A 22,226-nucleotide genomic window follows, 5' to 3' on the forward strand; every position below is an offset into this window, starting at 1 on the left:
ACTGAGCGCTGTTTTGGAGGTGATGCTTAATGCGTTTCGAGCGGTCTGTGATCGCCAACAGAGCAGTGCGACGAGAAGAGAAGCGACCGGGCCCTAGATAACAAATCGAGAACACAATACAAGGACATGCCACACCCAGTAGCGAGAGCGCGGAGGATAACCTGCGCGGGCGACGAGACTGGCGAGGCAGGATGGATACGTTTGCCTTCGTTGAATTTTGACGACGTGATAGGAGACGATAGCGTGAGTGCGGCGGTGTAACGTGAATACGAACCTTTACTTTTCATACGTCGCTTTCTTGTTTTGCATCGGTGACCTCCATGTCCACTGCTTATTCCTTTGCGTCTAGATCTTGACGGATGGCCGCGCTGTCCCTCGAGAAGAACTGGTAGGCGTAAGTACCTGGGTTGGCAGGCCGGTTCCGCAGGATGCCGCGCACCAGAGCTCGCATGAGCTTGGACACGTCTGGGTGGTCTCGCAGATACTGCTCGTTGTCCATGCGGATCATCACCTGTCCAGGTAAACGGAAAGGTAAGCACCCAGACGACTCAATAGTACGCAAATACTGCTGAATGCATCATTGCCCAACCTTCGCCTCATTCAGAGCCGACAATTGCTGCGGCGTCAGCACCTGCATCTTCCCCACAGCCTCCGTATCCGCCATTTTCACAATCCTAGCTCGCGTCGTTTCGGTGCTATAGCCATGATGTGGTGTACACAACCCAGCAATACTCAGTCCAAGTGAAAAACCGGACCACTGCCCACCGCTCACTCGCTGAAAGGGAGGTGCACATCAAAGCACAAAGAGCCACCAAGCTCTCGAAACCTTGCCGGCATTGCATCTGCAGCCGCGTACACCCGTCACTCCAGTCGAAACATGTGGCGTGCGTGTCGTGTTGCTGCGCTCCGCCACCTGCGGGGCGAGGTCGCTCGCTTGCCTGCCGTCCGCGCGCCAATGACACTGCAGCAGCAGCTCGGTAGCGTCAACTGCTTCACCAACATCGCAGGTGTGGACCGCGACCTACTGCTCACACGTTCTGCACGCGACCTGCGTGAAGAACTGGGCAAATCGCAGATCAGCAAAGTGTCCAAGGCGCTCAGAGGCGAGCTGACCGACGCCATCGCGCGCGAAGACGTGACCAGCGACGAGATCATCGACCTGTTCACGGCAGCGCAGAAGACACGGGCCGTGGGCGTCATGCTGGACGCCTTCGCCTTCTTGGAGGCCAAGTATCCAACGCACATCAATTTTGCAGTGTACGGCGAGGTGTTCCGCATCTTGCAGCGCAAGGACAACCCCAAGCGCCTGATCGAGATCTACGAGACGGCCAAGCCGCGCTTCAAGGCAGTCCCGGAGATGATCTACCGCTTCGGTATTGTCGGCTATCTGCAAAACGACGACATGGACTCGGCTGTCAATACTTGGCAGGAAATGACCGATGCTGGTCATGAAACGACCAACGAAATCACGTCGAGACTCATGATGGCTTACGCGCGCAAGGGTGACGTGGAAAGGGTGCAGGAGCTCTACGAGTCGGTGGATCCGCAGATCGGCTTCTGGCACGAGTCTTGCATTGACCGCGTCATTCTCAGTATGGGCATCATTGAGCAGCCTGCTAAGTCCTTTGAGTTCTACAGCAACTCGAGCATGAAGCTCAACGGGGGCACGCTTATCGCCCTGCTGAGCGTTTGCAACAGCAACAACTGCAAGCAGCAGGCTTCCGACATTCTGGCGAACCGTAAGAAGTTCGATTTGCGTCTCGACGCCCGTGGCTACAACCGTATCATGATGACTCTGGAGACGCTGGAGCGCAACGCCGAAATCAAGGATATTTTGGAGGAGATGGTTGAGAACAACGTGCGATTCGATACGAGAACAAACAACATTATCGAGCGCAATGCAGCGTCACTGAAGGATACAAACTTTGTTGCCGATCCCAGCAAGAGCAAGGCCGCCGGTTTCACTTTGAGCCCGCGCCTTCGTGAGATGCTAGCGCAAGGAAATTCGAGTGATGCTGCTGCCTTGGTGGACTCTATTGCAAAGCCTGTCGAGGAGTCGCAACTGCCGGATGATTTTGAAGGTGAACTCCCTAAAGATGCACTGCTTGTAAGTCCTTCTGTGGCTAGGGATGCTGTGCGTTCGTACATTAGATCGAACCAGCATGACAAAGTGGCTGCTCTCGTCAAGGGTTTCTCCTCGGTTCACGGCAAGTATGCTTACGCTCTGGCTGAGGTCATCACCCACTACGTAAAGTTGAAAACCAAGCTTGGAGACGAGCTTAGCTACAACGCCAGCAAAGCGATGATTTTCCAAGGCGTCCAGATTTACCGCGTGGACGACACCATGATGCTGTTCCGCCGTTTTCATGATGCTGATGCCGCTTTGGAGCTGTTTGACCAGGTGCTAGCTTCGTACTGGGGAAAGGACGGCAGAAATGAGCCTATGCCTTCTCAAGAGAGCCATGAGGAAAATGCAAACGAGAGAGGCGAGAGATCGGCAACCTTTGTGAATTTCAACATCGGCAAGATTATCAACCTGGTACTGCAAACGCTGGTAGAAAATGGCAGATTCACGGAGGCTCTGGAGGCCTTGAATAAGATGGAGAGTCGTGGCCTGCAGGCGACGCAGGTCAACTACGTCACAATTCTGAGCTCAATGCGGAAGCACCTGCCAATCGCTAACCGCAATAAGGACAACAACAAGAAGCAAAAGGTGCTGTACGACAATACCAACTTCCAGGTGGTGCTCAAGGACCTCAAGGACCGCGGTTTGAAGGTGAACAGAGCAGTCGTGGGGTACTTGTGCCCCGCTTACACCAATGCCAACAAGCAGCAGCGGCTGGAAATTTTGGAGGCTTTTGCCGAAGCCCAAAGCGATCCTAATGACACCTACATCTTGCCGCACTTGTGCTATGAGACTCTGCTGAGTTTTACGGCACAAGAGGGCGATATCACGGAGGTGAAGCAGCTGTATGAGGAAGCCGTAGCTTCCTTGAGTGACAAGGAAAGACTTGGTGTACCGCGCAGCTGGGTGACCATCGTGGTGTCGAAGCTTGCGAGCGATGGAAACGTCGAAGAAGCCGAACAGCTCGCGATGCAGATGCCTGACGTGTGCGGCGGGTACGTGTACCGTGCTGTGGTGGCAGTGCTGCGCAGTGCCATGGAAAACCAGAAGGCGAAAATCGTCGACGACATGGTGACGCTCTTGGAAGAACGCGACTTTGTGGTGCCATTAGCCGATGCCTACGAGCTGGTGCACTTGGCCCGACAGAAGGACCTCTCGCTGAAGTCGTTGGATATCATCCGCCTCTTCGAGAAGGGCAACCTGAACGAGGTGGACCCCGCTGAAGACGGAAAGGGAAACCTTGAGGCTGCCTACTTCCGGCGTCAACGTGGCGACGTCCATGCGCTTCGGAAGGTGAAGACCATGTACAGCGTGGCTCTGAAGACAAGCGAGAAGGGCGGCCTCTGGAAGCAGGCGCTCGTGCTGCGTGATAGTATGACAACTCTTCTGGGCCAGGAGGCCATGAACGAGATTAGTGCGAATATGAGCACTCAGCCGAGGAAGCACTGGGATCGCAAGGAGAAGAAGACGAACCGCGAGGAGGAGGAGGAGGAGGCGCACTAGTAGACCACCGCAACCTTCGTGGGCCTCGCAGTGGACAGCGCTCCAGTGCGTCGGTGACGAAGCATACGACGGGGCTGGTGACAACGGAATAGACAGTCAGCTAGAAGACGAAAGAGATAAACACCACAAACACATTCTTCAAAGTACCTGTAGCGCACTGCAGCACAGAAGTACCAACGTGGTCAACCTATACCAACGTGGGGCCTAGCTTGCTCGCCTTTGGATTGGCTGATTTTCGACAAAGTCCAATGTGGCGGCGACTGGCAAGGAGCTCTGTGGTGGTGACCCACCGCTCTGCTCGTCGAATAGCCATCCCCAGACCCCACGTACGGCTCCCGCTATGTCTACCATTCCCTCAGCAGCTGGCTGCATCAAGTCAAACGTTTTCTTCGGCCCCCAACGCTCACAGTGGAGTGTACAGGGCGCGTGCCAATGACGTCAAAGTGCGCGACATTGCACTCTCCGAGCTGGTGCAACGACCGTGGGTCGAGTTACAGGAGTTCTATGGGCCTGTGGAAATGTCAAAGGTTAGACAGACGCTGCCGTTGTTGTGGAAGGAGCTGAGCAGCGAAACGGAAGGTGGGGCCAAGGTGCCCCCAGAAATCGCCCAGGACTTCTACGAGATCGCGAGACTTCGCAGGCTTTTCAAACTTCAGGGCGACGCCTTCAGTTACGTGGAGGACCACTACTTGGAGCGTGTGAGCTTCGAAATGTATGGCCAAATGTTCAACATCCTCGTGACTACGAAGGACCCGCAGAGGATGCGGGACATTTTTGAGCGTGCAATGACTCGATACGATCCCGAGCTAGGGCAAGTCCCGCCCGAGATCGTCTACCGCCTTGGAATTACTGCTTCTATCATGCTTGAAGACTATAGGGGGATGAAGACACTGCTGCGCGAGATGGAGGTGAATCGCGTAAGACCGTCGATCGAAATCACGACGCGGGTGATAGTTGCCCAAGCGAAAAAGGGCGATGTGCAGACTGTGGTGGCTGCTGCAGAAAAGCTGAACCCGCAAGATGGCCGGAAGTGGCATGAGGCCGATATTAACCGCGTTATCACTAGTTTGGGAATCGCAGGCGAACCCGACGCGGCTTTTGACTTCTATCGGAGGTCGGAAATCCGCTTGTCCCCACAGACGCTTATGAAACTGATGCTCGTGTGTCGCGGGAACTCAAGATCTCAGCACGCGCTTGCCATTTTAGCGAACCGCCGTCGTTTTGGCCTGAAGATGCAGCCAGCCCAATACCCGGCATTGTTGGAGATTATTGAGGAGCTGGGTATCGCGGGTGCTCCTGCAAGTGAAATGGCTGTTATGCTGAAAGAGATGCGCGACAATGGCGTGGCATTCAATGACCGTACGCATGCTCTCATTGCTCGCAACCAACAGCATTTACATGGCACCCCGTTCATGCTGACACCGACAGTTTTAGTGCCTAGCAGTGAGCTAGCACAAGAAGGGGCAGTAGCTCAGTCGCGAACAAAAGAGGCGGACATGCCGTTGCTGAATGAGCTACTGGAGACTCGAAAGTTCGCCCAGGCTGCAGCTATTGTCGACTTGTACGCGTTGCCTGTTAGCAACGACATGCTAGCAAGAGATGCACAACAGGAACCAACGTCTGCGGAGGACGAGGCTACTATCGTCCCAGCATGGCTGGCTGATTTGGCAATTGAGGCATACTCGCAGAACCAGGAGGTAGACAAAGTCCGCTCTTTGCTGCGTGGGTTCATGCGTGTGCGTGGAAATTTCAAACATGCACTCTCACGCATAGTGGGTCTATTTGGCGGCAAGGGCAAACTGCGTGACGGTCGCATGGCGTACGAGGCTTTTTTGGCTATGCAATTCCAAGGCTTGCGCATTTTTCGCATTCGGGACGCGCTGGTGCGCTTCAAGCAATACCAAGACACGAATGCTGCACTGGGACTACTAAAGCAGGTATCTAGGCAGATCGCTGAAGCTCTACAAGATACGGACAGCCTTGAAAATGCTAGAAACCATCCAGAGGATTTTATGGCAGTTCTGAAGAGCTCGGGTGCGTTGCATTTCGATCCAGGACGCGCAGTGCGTGATATTCTACGAATCGTTTTGGCGTCAAAAGAGCTAGGCATGGTTTTTACCGCGCTGGATCAGCTCGAGTCGGACGGAATACCTCTTCGAGCGGTAGACTTCGAAACCGTCTTCAGCGCCATGAGCAAACTCAACAGCGGAGAGTCCAAAACCTTTTCAGAGGGAGATTTTATGGTGGTCTGGGAAGACATGACACAGCGGAGCGTAGTACCTAGTAAGGCTATCGTACGCTTGGTGATACCGGAGCTTTGTGGTCAGGGGGGCAAGGGCGGAAACGAGGAATCGAAACGCAGGAAGCTCGCTGTGATTGAAGGCTATCGTCAGGCTGCGAAGATCCGTCATGATAACTACGTGCTGCCAACCTCTTGTTTTACGACGCTGTTGGAAAGTGCTGCCGAGGTGGGGAGCATTGAAGATGTGAGTGCTGTCCATGCTGGCGCGGTGAAGGCGTTAGGAGCAGCCATGAACAAGAAGCACCATAGCGTTGGTGACCACAGCAAAATCCTGGAGACGTGGAATGCGATCAAGACCAAGAAGATGGTAGGCCAGCATGCGGCTGTGTAAGTTTTCCACGAGTACGCCTTGTCGAATAAGTGCAAACGAAGTGTCTTGCATTCATAGAGATACATCTTCCTGCGATCAGAAGATGTTGATGACTTTAAATACTGGGAGACATCCCTGCCTCCTCCATCATTTTCTACAAGTTGTTTGTCAGCCCAGACTCTCGACTGATGTTAAGACCCTGGACCCGTTGGAATGCACCTCACGGCTACAGGCCGGGTGACTCGCATGGTGCCTCCGCCTGTGCTCCTTCCTCCTCGCGGACGACTCGACAGTGGACGCGTCACTCTCGCGCTGCTTGCGGTTGCGAAGGCCGAGGCGAGTGATGACCTCGTCGAACGAGCGGCACCACCAGGTTTCTGTGCGGTACTTGATGGAGCCAACGCATCCGAAACGGCCGTCGCGCGTGCGGAAGGCGTGCATGTGCACGTGATCGATGCTGTTGAACGGCGGCGAGTGGAACGCAAACTTAAAGTCCGACTCGGAGTCGTCGTCGTCCGTGCAGTCCTCAGCGACGTCGTGGGGCCTCTCTACCTTCGGAGGAGCTAGCACGACTGAAGGACGCGGCATTTCCCGGAGCACCGAAGCGGCGACCTCTCGCATACGGCGCAGCAGCGCCGCATCATCGGGCGTGAGCTTGTTCACGTTGCGGATGTGACGACGCGGCACCACCAGGATGTGGCTGACGACCACGGGGGCCAGGGGGCGGAACACGACCACGTCCTCGTCCTCGTACAAGAAGGGCTCGTCGCCCGACTGCAGGATCTCACAGAAGCGGCAGGAGACCAGCGCGCCGTCGTGGCCGTACGTGACACCCTTCCTGGAGAGTGAGACGGTCGAGGATGTGGAGGAGGACGACGACGCAGACGACGGTGACGAGCACGCGGACGATCTGCCGTGCTGACGCCGTTTCCTGAGGCTCTGGGTCGGCATGAGCGACACGGGGGACATCTGCTCCGTGTCGGACCACGAGTGGTTCGTGTCCGTGGCGACGTCCAGGCTGCGTGCTGAGGGCACAGGCGCACTGGCGCGCGCGGGCATCTGGATGGCAGATTGACTGTCACGAGCGTCGTGGGTCGCCTCCGTTTCGGGCTCGCTCGCGTGGAAGTGCGGCAGACATGCGCGCAGGCGCTTACGGAGCCTCGCTTTCTTGGGCTGGCGCGCGTTCCTCCTCGGGGCGGCGCTCACCGACATGACCGCGAGCATGAGCCGATGTCTGCTGAGATCGCTGTAAAGTGAGAAGTGGAGCGACAACCGGTCGTGCGCGCGCTCTCCGTCTCGGGGACCAAAGTAACAATGAGCCCTGCCTCGGCGCTGCCTGCTGTTGCTCTTCTCTTTCCTCCGCGTTGTTATTAGACGCCGATGTGGGACTTGACGACAGCGCCTCGGCCTCGGCGCCCTGCTCAGACGGCGGATAGTTCCGAGGTTTTTCCTTTGGCTCCCATCCGAGGTTTTTAGCGCTTACAGATGCAGACGGGGCACGTGCCCAAATGTAGGGACCCATTTGTTTGCAGCGACCACCGGGCCCGCGATAGCGTGAAGCAGAGCGAGCTCGTAATGGGAAGGAGGTGTCGATGCTCTTTGTATGATGGTACTCCTGTACGTCGACTTAAATGGCAAACCTTGAACGATAGGGTGAGCTTTCGCACCAGCATACAGTACTAATCGATCAATAAACTACGAACGTGTGGAAATTGTACAAAGGTCTTCATTGACATGAAATCCTCGGAGAATAGCTAGCAAGCCGTACGGCATACTCAGCTACAACTGCTACTTATCCAGCATGTCCACGCCTGTAGCAGCCCCTAAGCCCCGAATTCGCATCAGTGACGAGGAATGTGTCGGAGTATAAGAATACACAAGGGTTACAATAACGTAGAAACAGCTAAGTTGACTGGGCCCTGAACCTGAGAAAAATATACAATCTCTCGGCTCCGACCAACAGACTCAATTTGACTAGCGCTTCGGCAATGTTCCACACCATCTTGTGTGTTCAATGAAGCACGTGAAAAGCTTGGCTCGTCATGGTGTCGAGCGTACCATCCATATAGAGGGCCAACACATGTGTGTATGCCAAGCTTTTTCCGCCATAACGTAATCTAACTTGTGTGCAGGATTGAAGGTGCCCATTTCTCGAGAATAGGCCCATTTTGAGACAGGCCGGATTACTCTACCCTACCCTCAACTGGCGGTAAGTCTGAACTTTCGCTGACGCGTCTGATTGGCTGTGGCATCCGGATGCAGTATTATCCGGAGCGCCCATACGATACGTTTGCCTTGTGGCCCCTGTGGCAACGTGCATCTCACTTGAGACGAGGGCCACCGAAGGTGCGCTGCACGCGCCCAGCGGCGCAGTCAGCAGCGGGGGCATTGGCGTCTAGAGTTTAGCTGCAATGCAGATACAGTCATTTCGATCGGCGTACTCGACGTGCCGAAAACATGGGTGGCAAGGAGCGGAGATAGCAAGGATAAGATGCCACAGCGTGCGTGTCCAGTACCGTGTACCGCGAGCGTAACCCCCCCCTCACACACACACACACACACGGGGGGCAGGTGAGGGGACAGGTGCCTTCCTCTCACCTGTTCCATCCTCTCTCGTGAGACGGACGGTCCCAGGGTCAAGTGCGCTTGCAAAAAATGGTGTGGCTGAATGACCGGCTCAAATGGCTGTTTATACGTACCATATATACACCCCAATAGACACGGTACAGTGTCAATTAGACACGAAACAACTGTACGAGTCCTCAGCGCGCTACTCAAATGAGGCAGTGTCACACAAGTTATTTTACTAATCAACCAATGAACTTTCGTGTGCTTCACAGTGTAGGAAAAAGTAAAAGCACTAGCGAGGGGAGCTGGCCTTGCTCCCGAAGATTTCTTGCCGTGGTGGATGGATCAAAATCAAAAGTGAGAGCTGCTGCCTAGTCCAGACATGGTCTGTCCGTGCAGCTCTCAAGTGTAACTATTGCTGACCGCACGCATTGTCCTGTTGCATGTACGCACTTCAACATTGGTCTCATGGACCCAGCGTCCACAGCCAATTCGAAGGTGCTCTCGAAGGTGTTGTTGGATACGCCCCGAGGCTTCGCTGCTCCTCCAACAAGCTCTCCCTTTTCATTTCGCTCCGTCAAGCGCACTCGTTCAGTCTCCAAGCTCCAGCGTCGCGCTAGCGCCGTCCTCCGCGGAGGCGAGGATGAGGAGGAAGAAGATCGCTGAAGGAGTCCCGAGAGCTCGTTGTTCGCTCCTGATCAGCTACCCGCCACATCTAAAAATGTTAGTCTTGGCGGAGCTCCCACCACGGACGTAAGGCTCGAGGAGAATGCTGCGTTGACTCGAGAGCTGCGCAACGGATGCCTCGCCACGCGACCTGCATGACGAGACTGAGCACCGTCCAAGTTTGCTTCAAGACGAGACGTAGCAGAAAAGTTTTCTAGTGTCGCCGTGTGCCTATCTGGAGGTGGGGAGGGTTGCACGGTGATAGCCGGCTCAGACATTAGCCCTTTCGGACTCTGTAGGCTGCGTACCTATAGGACGCCCTTCGGGGAATAATGGGCCAAGACGCTTCTAAGTCAATTGCTCAAGCCCATCGACAGTGGCCGTGCTCTAGTATCAGCTCGTCGTGGTGGGCACAAGAACGAGAACTCTAATGAAGCAGACCTACCGCTGGAGATGCTCTTAGGGAATAGCGATAAACATTTCTAGTGGCATACAGATTCGTGCAAACTACATGACGAATTGCATGCAAACCGCAAGATTTGAACGACGACTTCCTGAGAAGTTGTAATGTTGTACGTGCATTCCCAGAGTAAGTCCTAGACGATCTACATGTAGTTACCACAGCTCCGTGATGATGAGGTGGCCGGCCAGCTTGTCCGTCACCACGCGCTCAGCGTCTTGTTGCGTTCTGATCGCACCGTCCGAATACGCGGAGTGCCGGACGAGAGCAGCAGCGATGGCCTTCTTCACGGCGCGACCCATTGCCAGACTGCCGCACACGTAGATGTAGCCTTCGTCAGCAAGCAGATGCCGCGCCACAAGCTCGCTTTGGTCGATCAGTGCATCCTGGACATACTTTTGAAACAAACGCGAATGAAAGCAAGTCAGCTATTCAGTCACCTCCAAGACACAACCGACAATACCACACGTACCCGCTTGGGCTTGCCGCTGTCATCTGAAAACTCCACATGCAGCTGGTCCAGCACGCCCGACTCCCGCGCATGCTGTAGCTCCTCGGCATACAGGAAGTCCACGTTCGTCTCTCGACAGCCATAAAAGAGATACGCTGGCCGATGTTGGTTAGGCGATGGACCACCTTCGTGTTCGAGATCCTGCAAGAACGCGCGGAAGGGTGCGATTCCAGTGCCCGCGCTAATGAGCATGATAGGGCGCTGGTCATGGAACGGAAATACAAAAGACGACTGGTAGAATGATGCGCGAATGGAGTCGCCCGGCTTCAGCATCGCGAGGTAGCTCGAACAGCGCGGCAGCGGCTGCGTATTTGTCTTCCGAAGGCCCAGAGTGATGGAGACGGAGTCAGGGGAAAACTGCCGCGACGAAGACACCGTGTAGTATCGCGCGGCATTGGGCGGTGCGATCTGGAAAAACTCGGCAAAGCTGAGGTGAACCGAAGGAAAGCGGTCAAAAATGTCGGCTATGGTCGTGTGCTGGTGCCGCCTACGTAAAGAGAACAACATATGAGCAAACTCAATAACTAGATGGAGGTCAACTACTCGCTTACCTCTCGGCCTGAATGACTTCCGCTGTTTGTGGGGCCATCAGAGCAGCAACGTCATTTTCGTCAGAGGCGTACACGGCTAGACTGCGTAGAAATTTGGGGCGTGGGGTCGAGATCAGATCGAATGTCCATGTGAGCGCATCTTGCACGGTTCCAACCTGAGCAAACGGCCGTGGAAGAGAACCCTGTCTTTGGAGTGGAGACTGCAGCTGACTTTCTTCCGATCCGTGGAGAGGCTCCGCAGCGAACACAACGTCAGGGTCTTCAACGTGCAAGTGATTGAGCATGCGCTCCACCACCGGCAGATCATTTGGTACATATACGCCAATATTCGACGCCTGCTCGCTAACGAGCTCTTGTTGGTCACCACGAATGCTGAGGTCGATGTGACGCACAGACCGCCACGCCCCGTCCGTTGTTTGGTGCGGCGCACTGATCACATCGTTGACTGCCACCTCAAACACTGCGCGATCGGCCCTCATCAGCAACTTCCGCCGTTCTTCTGGCAGTTCTTCGTCGTCCTTGCTAGCGTAAAATGTTAAGTCGTACTTGGGCGTAGGCGCCTCAGGTTTCTCTGTCCGATTCTGGCTCTGTAGGCTGAGTTCGTACTCCAGCAGCTTCTCCTGCCAAAAGAACGAAACGCACGCGTACGCAGCATTAACAAACTGGTCATGAACACTCATCGTTGTCTGCACACCAACAAACCTGGTAGACAAGGAGCACGCAATTTGGACAATCCAAGTGGCAGCACTCGTCGTCCTCCGGTTTGACTGGAGGAGTCACGGGACCTACCGGTGCGAATTGCTCGGGCTAAACGGACACAGTCACACCACGTCAATATTTCTTAGAACTGCTTAGCATGTAGTCAACTTAATGCAAAGCAAACGTACGTTCTCTTTTCGTCGCTTGAGTGCCATCTCCCGCTCGAACTCCATGAAGGCGTCCATTCCATCGCTCAAGAAGCGCCTCTGCTGCAGGGCGCCACGGCCAGTGACTTTGTGTACAGAACCTACATTGCCGCTCAAGTTTGCTGCATGATATGCGCTAAAGCGCCCGCGGCGAAGCACTCGCATCGCCAACATGTCGCTACTTGTTGCTGTCCTCGCCACCTCACAATTACAGACTGGAAAAAATATGTACCGATTTACTGGTACACGTACGTCAGCAGCACAAGTCGCGAGTTTTTATTGATTGCTGCATTTTTACGAGGAGGTGGCAAGTTGCAACCACCTTTACGAGAGGAGCGAGATGGTTTCATCGCCCGCGTGCGCTTCACGCTGTCGGCTGCGCCGAATTTTAGCACGGACAGCAAGCAGCCCAGCAACGCCAACCAGTCCTAGCAGCAAGTAACTCGCAATGTAGTCGGAAGCGCGGAACCCTGCCTGGTCGTCAGCTACCGCGGTCAGCAGACTTGACGAGTGCTTTTTGCTTTTCTTCTTCTTGGGTAGCTTGCAGTCGTGCTCCGTGCGAGGGTTGCGCGCGAATGCAAAGGCTTTGGAGAACTCTTCGATGTCGCACAGAGCTGCAGCACAGAAAATTAACACGGAAACGTCAGCACATAACGTAGCAGGCTCTGCGGCAGCAACATAATTGACGTCACGTACTGTCACGGCAATCAGGGAGCAGTTGAGGCTCTCCGTGGAAGATCACCCGAACCGCATGGGAGCCACTCTTCGTCTTGTAGACTTCAACAACAAGCATGCCTGCATACGGAGTCCACGTGCGGTCCCAATTTTCCTTCACCGAGGCAGCCAGGAACGGCATGATCGTTGAGTCGTGAGCTGCAGTCGAACGCGAATAACGAGGAGAAAATGCAGATTAGTTGTGCTCATCAACCAACATCAATGAAAGACATGCATACCCATAGTGACGGAAAGCTTGTAAGCATCCCGGGAATCATCCAGAACGCCGTCAAGTCGAGTGAGCATATCGTGAGCGAGTGGCTGCATTGCAACCTTCGCGTACCACGAGTCATTGTATGTCAGGAAAATTCCTTGGCGAACTTCCACTTCGTGGTAGGTCTTGGTGAAAGTCTCCTCATCGATTCCATCCGGGAGCTCGAGGTCATTGCAGCGCGCCGTACTCAGACACTCCAACGCCGAACCCCAAGAGAAGTTACCGACAACATCATTAAAATGGTGCTCAATCTCGACGGCTGCAGGGTCACGGAGGTGGGCCCAGAACTCCGGTGACTCGTTCGATAGCTGTCCGATGTGCCCCATGAATGGGCAAATGTTCTCGTTGGCGTTAATGTAGTCCACCGAGATATCTGCCACATCCCACGACAGCATGCGGTGAAGCTCAAGGGACAGGGTGCCGTCAACCGGGAACAGCCCATCGATCAGCGCTTGGCCCGATCCCAGCGTCCTCTCTTGGTCATCGCTGCGGAGGTAGATTTCATTGAGCTCGAGGTGCTAGTGATCGACAAAAACGGAATATATCAGTACTCATCTACACAAAAGCATCGTACTTTCGGATAAGGAGTAACGTACCGACAGGTTGGCAGTGGGGAAGAGCTTGAGTGGGCCGTCGCCTACGTATGCGTCACGCAGAAATCTGTCATGGAAAGACAAGATAGTCGTCGGCAAATTGATTCAGTGCAAGACAAAATAGACATCGACGCACTGTCCGTTGATCTTGTGCTGCTGTCGTCCCAGCGGGAGCAGTCCGCCGACGACGCAGTCTCCCTTGAGGATATTGTGTCCGCCCATGTAAGACTTGCGGTACAAGCGTCCGAATCCCTTGGACTTCTCGTCTTGGTTAATGTCCTGAGACTGTTAAAAGCAAATGCAGACACATTAGCATTACAGAGCCAAAAGAGCGCGTAGGTGCTCAGTCGAAAGAGCTGCGGCCTACCGAGACGGAGGTGGTGGTGCAGTCCCACTCGGTGTTCATGGGGTTGTGTTTGGGCGAGTCCCAGCAGAAAAGCCTCGCGTAGGGCGCGCGGGCGCCATGGCGGGCGATGATCTGCACCTGCTCCAGCGACTCCACGACCTCTGCCTGCTCCGGGGTGAGCGGCGGGATGCGCGTGGCCTCGATGCCGTCCATTGCGTTGCAATAGCGGTGCGGCGCCCAGCCGTCGTACGGACCGGCCCATACCGCCGCGGGGGCACCCACTACAGCCGCGATTAGCAAGGCAGAGAGCATTGTCGGTCTCGTACACTCAACTTTCGGTCGCGGCGCCACTCTCGTTGTGAGGAAGAAGTATTAGCCCCCGTCGTAACCGTTGGGCGTCGCTTCGAATCTCGATCCGGAATCAGCTAAGCGTTAGTGTGGCACACATAAGGCCAATATTTCAGGCCTGATTCCACCCCTGCAAAGCATTAGCAAAGGGGAGAAGCTTCTCCCAGTCCTTTACCTACGCTCTCATCGGTCTCTGCCGGGGCGAGAGACTCCGCGCGAGGAAGCGATCGCCGCCGCCATGGAGAGCGGCTCCGAAGACGAGGATAACGTCGTGCAGGTGCGCGCGGCGTTGAAGACGAAGCAGCAGGAGCTCAAGCAGATGCAGGACGAGTTCGACGAGTACACGCAGTCGAGCCACGAGCTGGAGCAGGAGCTGGAGCAGGAGCTTTCCCGCGTGGAAAAGCGCAACTCGCACCTGCTCAGCAAGAACCAGTACCTGGAGCGCGATCTGCATCTCGCGCGCGGCAAGCTGGAGGAGGCGCTTGACCAGACGCGCAAGTTCGAGGACGAGCTGCAAGCCACACGCGCCGAGCTGCAAGCCGCGGTACAGGCCCAACGCAAGCTCGAGCAGCAGCAGGATGAGCTGGAGACGCAGGTGCGCGTCCTGCAGGCCACCGAATCCGACCTGAGACACAAGATGGAGCGAGAGATGGAGGAGAAGGTCTTCCTCTTGAGCGACCAGGAGGAGCTGCAGCGCGAGCACGAACTGGCCACGGAGCGCTTCCGCACGGAGATCATGGACCTCAAGTCGGAGCTATTTGCGCTGCAGCAGAAGTTCGAGGACGCCACTGCGGCCTCCGAGACGTTCTCGGGGGACGATAGCATGCCCACGACGCGGAGCCAGTCGGAAGAGGACGACGACGGTTACGACTCGAGCTACAACGAGAACTCGCTGCGTCACTCAACCGCGCACGAGCGTGACGAGATCAGCCGGGAGGTGTTGATTGAGTCGCTGCGGGAGGAGATCGAAGCGCTTTCTTCGAGCGTACAGGATGAGACAGAAGCCCGCGCAGCAGCTGAGGCGGACGTGCAGCAACTCCGTGAAGCTCTTGCACACATGGAAGCCATGGAGGCCGAGATGACCGACATGACTGACGAATTGATTGGAAAGTCTCAAGAGATCCGCACGCGCGACGAACAGATTGAAGAACTGCGCGAGTCTCTGCTGAAGCTTCAGTCTGAGATGGCGACAGTCAACGATGGAGGCATTGAGTTCACGAATGAACGTGAAAACATGCGCAGCGAGCTCGAAGATAAGGAAAAGCAGTCGAACAATCTCAAGGAAGAGCTGGAATCTGTGAAGGCGCAATGTGATGATTTAGCTGAGAGTGAGCGCCAATTGAAGTCTCGGCTCGAACAGGAGAGCGACAATGCTGATGAATTGAAAGAGCAAATCGACACATTGACCCGGAAGTTGGAGGAGAGCAAGAAGGAGCGAAGCCAGCTGGAGAGCAAGCTACAGTTTGACAAGGGCGAGATTTCGCAGAATCGTAAGGAAGTGGAAGATTTAAACACGATAAACTTGGACCTTCAGAAGCAACTGGACGAAGCAACAAAGAGAACATCGGAGCTCGAGCGTGCCTCAGCGCTTTCAACAGCTTCCACCGTGTCTTCTATCTCCGAGAAGGATGCGGCTGAATCTAAGCGGCTGATGATGGAGATTCAGACGATGCGGACAAGCTTGAACTCTCTTTCGGCGGAGAATGATCGGCTGAGGAACCAGGAAGGAATTTCGTCCAGCGTCGTTCCTGCGAAGCGAGTGTCAGCTGACGTGCTGCAAGTAAATTTTACCCCGGAGCAGCTTGCGCGTAAGTATCTAGCAGAACGAACGCGCAACGCATCGCTGCTGTCCCGACTGCAGACTGTTTGTGGCAACATTCAAGTGTTCTGTCGTGTGCGACCGATTATCAACGAGGAGTTGGAAAAATCATGGGGATCAAAGTTGGCCGTTAACGTGGTAAACCAGTCAGACTTGGCTGCTATGGATATTCGCCCTGACCGCTTGTTCTCTAGCAACTCGAATGGGAGCAATGGCAATATGGACGCTCTGGCAAACAACAGCTCATGGAAAGTGTTTACGTTTGATCGCATTTTGGGACCGGAAGAGACGCAGAATGATGTTTTCCGAGAAGTAGAGCCAATCGCGCAGTCTGTTGTGGATGGCTTCAAGGCGTGCATCTTCGCTTACGGTCAAACTGGCTCGGGTAAAACGTACACAATGGAAGGTACTCCCAGCGACCCTGGTCTGAATTATCGGATCATTAGCCACGTATTCCAGTCGGTTCAGTTGCGCGGTGCAATCTACACTCCTGAGCCTGAACACAACAAGGACCTGGACGATGAGATGAACGGCTTGCATAGTGCGATTGAATCATCTGTCTACCACGTTCAGGTGGGCGTGTTGGAAATTTACAACGACTCACTGCGCGATTTGATTAACTCGGCCAACCCGAAGACGCTAGAAATTCGACACGATTCGTCGACTGGTGACATTTGCGTGCCAGACCTGACCATGAAGACTGTATCTTCTCCTCAGCAAACAATTGACGTCTTACGAAACGCGCAAACCAACCGTGTTACAGGTAAAACCAACTCGAACCAACACAGCAGTCGATCGCACAGTGTTGTGATCGTGCAAATCTCCAAACGCCGACCAGAAAACGATGATTCTGAGCGAGACCCAGCAGACTTCGAGGCTGAAGAAGAGGGATGTGGCAAGCTTTATCTTGTGGATCTGGCTGGCTCGGAGAGAGTTAAAAAGAGCAATGTGAGCGGCGACATGCTTAAGGAGGCTGCCCACATCAACAAGTCCCTTTCAGCTCTTGCCGATGTGATGGAGGCACTGGACAAGAAGATGGCTCACGTCCCATACCGTAACTCGAAACTCACATATTTACTGCAGGATGTACTGAACTCGTCGTGTAAGACAGTGATGATTGTGAATGTTGGCCCGACAATCGAGAACGCAAGCGAGACATTCCGATCCCTCCAGCTAGCTGAGCGTGTGCGGAATATTGTGGTGGGCAGAAACCAGATCGTGAAGAACAAGAAAGATATACTGTCCGCCAAAAAGGCATTTGCGGAACTTCAGTCGCTGAAGCAGCAGATGCAAATTTCCAAGAGGAAGTATACACAGTCACAACAGTCTGTGGTTGCTCTGGTAAGTCGCTGTCGATCTGCTTTCCATTCGAGGAGGCACATGTTCTCACGAAATGGTTCCGATGCCTCCTCCCCTTCAGAAACGCGACCAGAAGAATCAGTCGGAAAAACAATCGGCGACGCTGCAGAACCGGCTTAAATCGTGGGAGACCCAAAATGAGAGCTTGAAGACCCAGAACGAATCCCTAAAACGCCTCGTGGATGATATGAGCAGCCAGCTGAAGGTCGAACGAGAAACCAAGCAAAAAGAGGCTGAACAGCGCGAAGCTGCTCAGCGCTTGCTTCGACAACAAAGTGCCAAGACTCGTGTTTCTTCTTCGCAGCAAGAGGCTCAACAGAAACTGCTTCACGAGCGCGAAGAGGAAATCAAGAAGCTGCGTCAGTTGCTGACAGAAGCAAGGCGGCGTAGCACCTCCTCCCTCATTCCGCGGCTGCCATTATCGTCGCCGCCTATGAAGAAGACGAAGAGCTCACGACCTGCAGGCTCGGCTGGCGATAATCAGCAGGAAAACGATGGCGCGACTGCGTCAGGAGGGTCAAGTCTGGGTGCTAGTCGAATTGCCAAAACGCGCACAGTTGCTCGCAGGTCGGCAGGGTCACGTTTGCAATCTGGCGGTACTACAAACAACGGCACCACCACAGACCAAAGTCCGGTCAGCAGCAAACGAGCGAGTTCATTGGCGTCAACAAGATCGTCATCGGCTCGGACAGCCAGCAAGTCTAAGCCGGGTACGTGGAAATAACTGGTGAAAGCGAAATAAGTTTGGAGGAGCCAGGGGAGCTCTTTCGGTCGCGATAGAGAGAGCACAGTCAGAAGCCAAGGTTGATCGATCGTAGATCACCACCGTAGTACATCCAGTGAGTCGTAACCAACATCGCAGGTATATCAAATCGAACAGAAGTTGAGTTGAGGTTGCAGTGATGTTTAGTTGTAGTAAGATGGCTTAGCCGTGACAGAAACGCAGAGCTAATGACTATGACGACATCGAATGAGACGCTTTCTCCACGCCCCCATTGCCGTTGGCAACTGGTTGGGCTGGCATTGCCGCGTCTGTGTAGTCAGCCAAGCTCCGCAGCACTTGCCGGAGTAGGCCTTTGTGTTGACTAACGTTGTCAAACACGTGCAGCAGCTCAAAGAGCAGATCCTCCTGCACCTCCGTGGCAACATCCGCTACCTCTCGATGTGCCGGCGACATGAACCCGGTATTTGGCGGACTCAATACACGCTCTAGCACCTCGCTGATCGCTGGCTTCACAATGCTGCTGAAGGCCTCGTCTTCTTCCTCATCGTCTTCGTTTTCAATCTCATGGAGTGGGGGCGCCAAAGCTGATGCCAACTCAACTGCTGATGTTGTACTTGGGTTCGTGGTGGCGATAATAGCAGGTTCATCTTCTCCAGTAAATGCAATGCCTGAAATATGAACACCTCCACTGCTGAGGGTGCTGCTTGCAGATTCCGCCGCAGCAGCTGCTGCTTCTGCTTGAGCCTTCAACTCCTTCTGAAGACTTGTAGACGACAGACGAATAGTATTGAAATCCCAGCCGCTGCCTACCGACGCATCTCGAGCATGGCACTTGCCGCTATCCCTTTGACCATACGTCGGTAACGTGTCATCGCGACCACCACTTAACGGTGGGCGATTGCTGTTCTCCACGTGGTCGACGAACCCGTTCTCAATGCCGTCGTTGAAGCCGTTTTCATTCCTCGCACTCTCATAACCATCGTGCTGTTGATCCTCTAATTGACTCCGATCCAAGAGCTCTGTAAGATGGGATATATGCTTGGCAGATCGGATAAACGGGTGTTGTAGTAACTCGGATGCAGTCGGTCGGTCCTGAGGAGCTTTTTGCAAGCAACAAGACACGAAATCGACGAATTTGGGTGAAAAACTGCCTTCCAGAACAGGTGGGTCCATCGTCGGGATCATGAAAAGCACTTTCATGGGATGGATGCTGTTGTTTGATGCAAGCAGACAAGTAAGATTCGGTTATAACAGCATTGGCATAATTTTGGGACACAAAGAATCACGTACTCAGCTAGTGGAGGTGCACCCTTCGCCATCTCGATTGCGGTGATCCCAAGCGACCAAATATCTGCCTTGAAGTCATACTCCGACTCCTGAATAACTTCGGGCGCCATCCAAAATGGAGTCCCCACTGCAGTGTTGCGCTTCGTCATCGTCTCTGTAATCTGGCCCGTCACGCCAAAATCTGCGAGTTTCACGTGACCATCACCGCTCAGGAGCACATTCGCCGCCTTGACATCGCGGTGGATTTTCTTCTCCGAGTGCAGGTATTCCAGACCCTTCAGCAGCTCGCGCAGAATAATCGCAATGAAGGCCTCGTCCAAGGGGCAGTTGCGCATGATGTCTAGCACCGAGCCGCCCGACAGAAACTCCATGATGATCCTGCACCATAGCACAATGTAAGTCCACGTCACAGAACAGCGCTCCTGCAATAATCCACTAACCATAGCTTCGTCCCTGCGATGAACGATCCCGAATACGTCGTGAGCTGGTCGCACGAGCACTGCGACAGCACGTGGATCTCCTAGAGCCAGTCATTAGCACACCGTTACCAGTAGCAGTATTGGGTACAGAGGCTGCACCTGCTGCACGTCTTCGATCTCGTCCGCGGCCGACTCGAGGTCGATGATCTTGATGGCCACCACCTCGTCCGTCTGGGTGTTGAGCCCCTTGTAGACCTCTCCGAAGGCGCCTCCGCCTATTCGCTCAAGTAGCTCGAACTGCACGGTCGGGTCCAAACTGCCGCTCATCGTGTGCACAGATTTTGACCCAACTCCGGCACTGTCAGCGCGTTCTCAAATGGCTGAGGGTGATGCGCAGTCCCCCCCCCCCTGACACACCGAAAAACAGGTGAGATTTTTTATCGGTCTGGTATTGGCCGGATATCTGATATTGTTCATCCATTGGCTGATATTTTGCATTTGCCTAAATTTTCGGCTTTCGGCCAATTTTTGCGAGCATCTGCAGGTAATGTGCCTCCAGACGCTGGTACTCGGCCTCGAGGAAGGCTTTGCGGCGGTCGGCGCTGCCCATGCCGTCCAATTCCTCCCTATGCAGGAGGAACAGCCGCTTCTTCACTTCAAGCCGAAATTTCTTACGCTGCGCCTCGTCGCTCGGGTCCACGAATGCGAGCTTGCCGGCCTCGTAGCAGGTCTGCACCTGCTTGTGCGTGAGCTTGAGCTTCTCCTGCACGGCATGGATGTCGGCGGTCGTGAGGGCCGCCGTGCCACGCCCAGTGCCGCCGACGTCTTCACTGACATCGGGTGGCAGTGAGAAAAACTCGTGCGAGACGCAGTTCTTTAAGTCGACGAGGTCTCGTAGCTGCAGGCGGGCAGGACTCGTGGTGAGATGAACGGAGGCACATCGGGACACATCGCAGAGATTACGTACGCTGGAGAACGCCGGCACGGGGTCCTCTACGGTGAGTTCGTACACATGCTCGTTCGCCACTGCTTGCGCATGGATGCAATGCACCAGACGCTCGGCATGACCTGCGTGCCACATCCCGGTTAGACAACAAGACGATCAGGTACAAGATGCCGATGCACAGACCTTGCCGCTGGTAGGTGGGGAATATGAGAGCCTGGCAAATGCGGTGCGTCTCGTTCTGCTCGGGTTTGCAGTATGGAGCCTTGCGTCCGAGAGGATTGAAGAATTTAAAGACCGTAATGAACCCCACCGGACGGAAAGCTCCTCTGCCCGCCTCGGTTCGCTCGTATACCAGGTAAACTACCCATCGCGGATCTGAGACGTCGACAGTATCAGCTCCTGCAGCCGACCGCACGACAGATGGAGTATGTCAGTAGTCGAATAGCAATTGTGTTGATAGCCCTTTGAAAGCCTACCTTCGATGAACCACAGCGACAGCGTCTGTAAGTTGGCAAGGAGGTGTTGGGCCGGTTCGTTGTCCTCCAACGTGCACTCATAGGTCTCAAAATGTCGCTCTACTGCACCATCTTCACCTTCTTTCTCTAGAGACTTGGTAGTGTACGACTCAATACATTTCCCAGGTGGGCCGGTAAAATCCGCCGCTGTCTTTCGTAGACCTGCAACAAACTCGTCTCTGCTCTGGAGGAAACCCTTGGGCAATGACGGCGTCAGCTTTCCGACGACGTCGTCCGCACTTCATACACGACGAAGATTGTTAAGTAAAACAGCTTTAGCAACTCGCACAGCCAATTACCACCAGGTCTATAGACTCACATCTCCTCCTTCTCCTTGAACTTGACGTCCAGTAGTGCGCGAAAGTCGAAGCCGCTGAAAGTCACCGACATTTTGAGTCCTTCATAGCCATCCACAACCTCATCGGTCCCGAACGCATGGTACGTGAACTTGGGAGCGAACCACTCGAGCGTCTGCGCTTCAACTTGCTCGGCGTCGATTGCTGCGAACACACCGAGCGGTTTGAGCTACAGAACGAACAGAGCGAAGGTTGCAATTGCAATTTGTTCATACCGATAGCTAGCGATGTGGTGTCAGTTGACGATACGGAGCACGCGAACCGAACGCGTTTGACCACGACAAGCTCCGCAGCCTCCTCCGCCGGCCGCTTGGTCGTGGCCTCGGTTGCCGCCATTTTCGTTTGACTGAGACTTATGTTCGAAACATTAAATTCGGACATAACAGTGTGGTATACATCATTTAGGCAATGTGTACCACACTATTGCGAGCTAAAATCGGACGCGTCGTGTGAACCACCCACTGGTAGCCAGATTTCTCGGAGCTGCTCAACCGCCACAACGGAATTTGAGCAAGAATTGTCAACCGGTTAGGGCGAGAGCGAAGCGACCCGTGGTTGATGCAGTATACAGTGCATGTTGGTTCTCCCTTTGTGTGTGTCTCCGTCGGATTAAAAGTATGCCGGC

At 54.5% G+C, this 22,226-nt stretch overlaps 9 protein-coding genes across 9 annotated transcripts; 3 read left to right on the forward strand and 6 right to left on the reverse strand.

Moving 5' to 3' along the window:
- Positions 1-331: 331 nt before the first annotated feature.
- KRP23_8889 (RIIa domain-containing protein 1) lies at positions 332-664 on the reverse strand (the record flags this gene model as incomplete). Its single annotated transcript, XM_067894388.1, has 2 exons — positions 332-511; positions 590-664. 2 exons carry the CDS (start codon positions 662-664, stop codon positions 332-334), a joined length of 255 nt encoding a protein of 84 aa, XP_067743827.1.
- A 291-nt stretch (positions 665-955) lies between these two features.
- On the forward strand, positions 956-3,628 carry KRP23_8890 (uncharacterized protein; the record flags this gene model as incomplete). Its single annotated transcript, XM_067894389.1, has 1 exon — positions 956-3,628. The coding sequence occupies one exon, from the start codon at positions 956-958 to the stop codon at positions 3,626-3,628; it is 2,673 nt and encodes an 890-aa protein (XP_067743828.1).
- A 248-nt stretch (positions 3,629-3,876) lies between these two features.
- KRP23_8891 (uncharacterized protein) lies at positions 3,877-6,261 on the forward strand (the record flags this gene model as incomplete). The annotated part of the gene is made up of 1 exon (XM_067894390.1): positions 3,877-6,261. One exon carries the CDS (start codon positions 3,877-3,879, stop codon positions 6,259-6,261), a length of 2,385 nt encoding a protein of 794 aa, XP_067743829.1.
- Positions 6,262-6,408: 147 nt separating this feature from the next.
- Positions 6,409-7,464, reverse strand: KRP23_8892 (Histidine triad nucleotide-binding protein 3; the record flags this gene model as incomplete). Its single annotated transcript, XM_067894392.1, has 1 exon — positions 6,409-7,464. One exon carries the CDS (start codon positions 7,462-7,464, stop codon positions 6,409-6,411), a length of 1,056 nt encoding a protein of 351 aa, XP_067743830.1.
- Positions 7,465-10,089: 2,625 nt separating this feature from the next.
- KRP23_8893 (NADPH--cytochrome P450 reductase) lies at positions 10,090-12,075 on the reverse strand (the record flags this gene model as incomplete). Its single annotated transcript, XM_067894393.1, has 5 exons — positions 10,090-10,329; positions 10,407-10,932; positions 10,997-11,616; positions 11,699-11,803; positions 11,884-12,075. The coding sequence occupies 5 exons, from the start codon at positions 12,073-12,075 to the stop codon at positions 10,090-10,092; spliced, it is 1,683 nt and encodes a 560-aa protein (XP_067743831.1).
- A 150-nt stretch (positions 12,076-12,225) lies between these two features.
- On the reverse strand, positions 12,226-14,140 carry KRP23_8894 (Counting factor 60; the record flags this gene model as incomplete). The annotated part of the gene is made up of 6 exons (XM_067894394.1): positions 12,226-12,515; positions 12,598-12,774; positions 12,855-13,407; positions 13,486-13,549; positions 13,619-13,767; positions 13,850-14,140. 6 exons carry the CDS (start codon positions 14,138-14,140, stop codon positions 12,226-12,228), a joined length of 1,524 nt encoding a protein of 507 aa, XP_067743832.1.
- Positions 14,141-14,414: 274 nt separating this feature from the next.
- On the forward strand, positions 14,415-18,059 carry KRP23_8895 (Nuclear distribution protein nudE-like protein 1; the record flags this gene model as incomplete). Its single annotated transcript, XM_067894395.1, has 4 exons — positions 14,415-16,249; positions 17,204-17,336; positions 17,416-17,921; positions 17,978-18,059. 4 exons carry the CDS (start codon positions 14,415-14,417, stop codon positions 18,057-18,059), a joined length of 2,556 nt encoding a protein of 851 aa, XP_067743833.1.
- A 250-nt stretch (positions 18,060-18,309) lies between these two features.
- Positions 18,310-20,111, reverse strand: KRP23_8896 (Serine/threonine-protein kinase svkA; the record flags this gene model as incomplete). Its single annotated transcript, XM_067894396.1, has 4 exons — positions 18,310-19,288; positions 19,369-19,743; positions 19,806-19,885; positions 19,944-20,111. The coding sequence occupies 4 exons, from the start codon at positions 20,109-20,111 to the stop codon at positions 18,310-18,312; spliced, it is 1,602 nt and encodes a 533-aa protein (XP_067743834.1).
- Positions 20,112-20,286: 175 nt separating this feature from the next.
- On the reverse strand, positions 20,287-21,937 carry KRP23_8897 (Histone acetyltransferase type B catalytic subunit; the record flags this gene model as incomplete). Its single annotated transcript, XM_067894397.1, has 6 exons — positions 20,287-20,682; positions 20,752-20,852; positions 20,914-21,129; positions 21,207-21,484; positions 21,565-21,745; positions 21,817-21,937. 6 exons carry the CDS (start codon positions 21,935-21,937, stop codon positions 20,287-20,289), a joined length of 1,293 nt encoding a protein of 430 aa, XP_067743835.1.
- Between the last annotated feature and the right edge of the window lie 289 nt (positions 21,938-22,226).

Source organism: Phytophthora ramorum (genome assembly GCF_020800215.1).
Source record: "Phytophthora ramorum isolate Pr-102 chromosome Unknown Phyram_PR-102_s0007, whole genome shotgun sequence".
NCBI classification, from domain to species: domain Eukaryota; phylum Oomycota; class Peronosporomycetes; order Peronosporales; family Peronosporaceae; genus Phytophthora; species Phytophthora ramorum.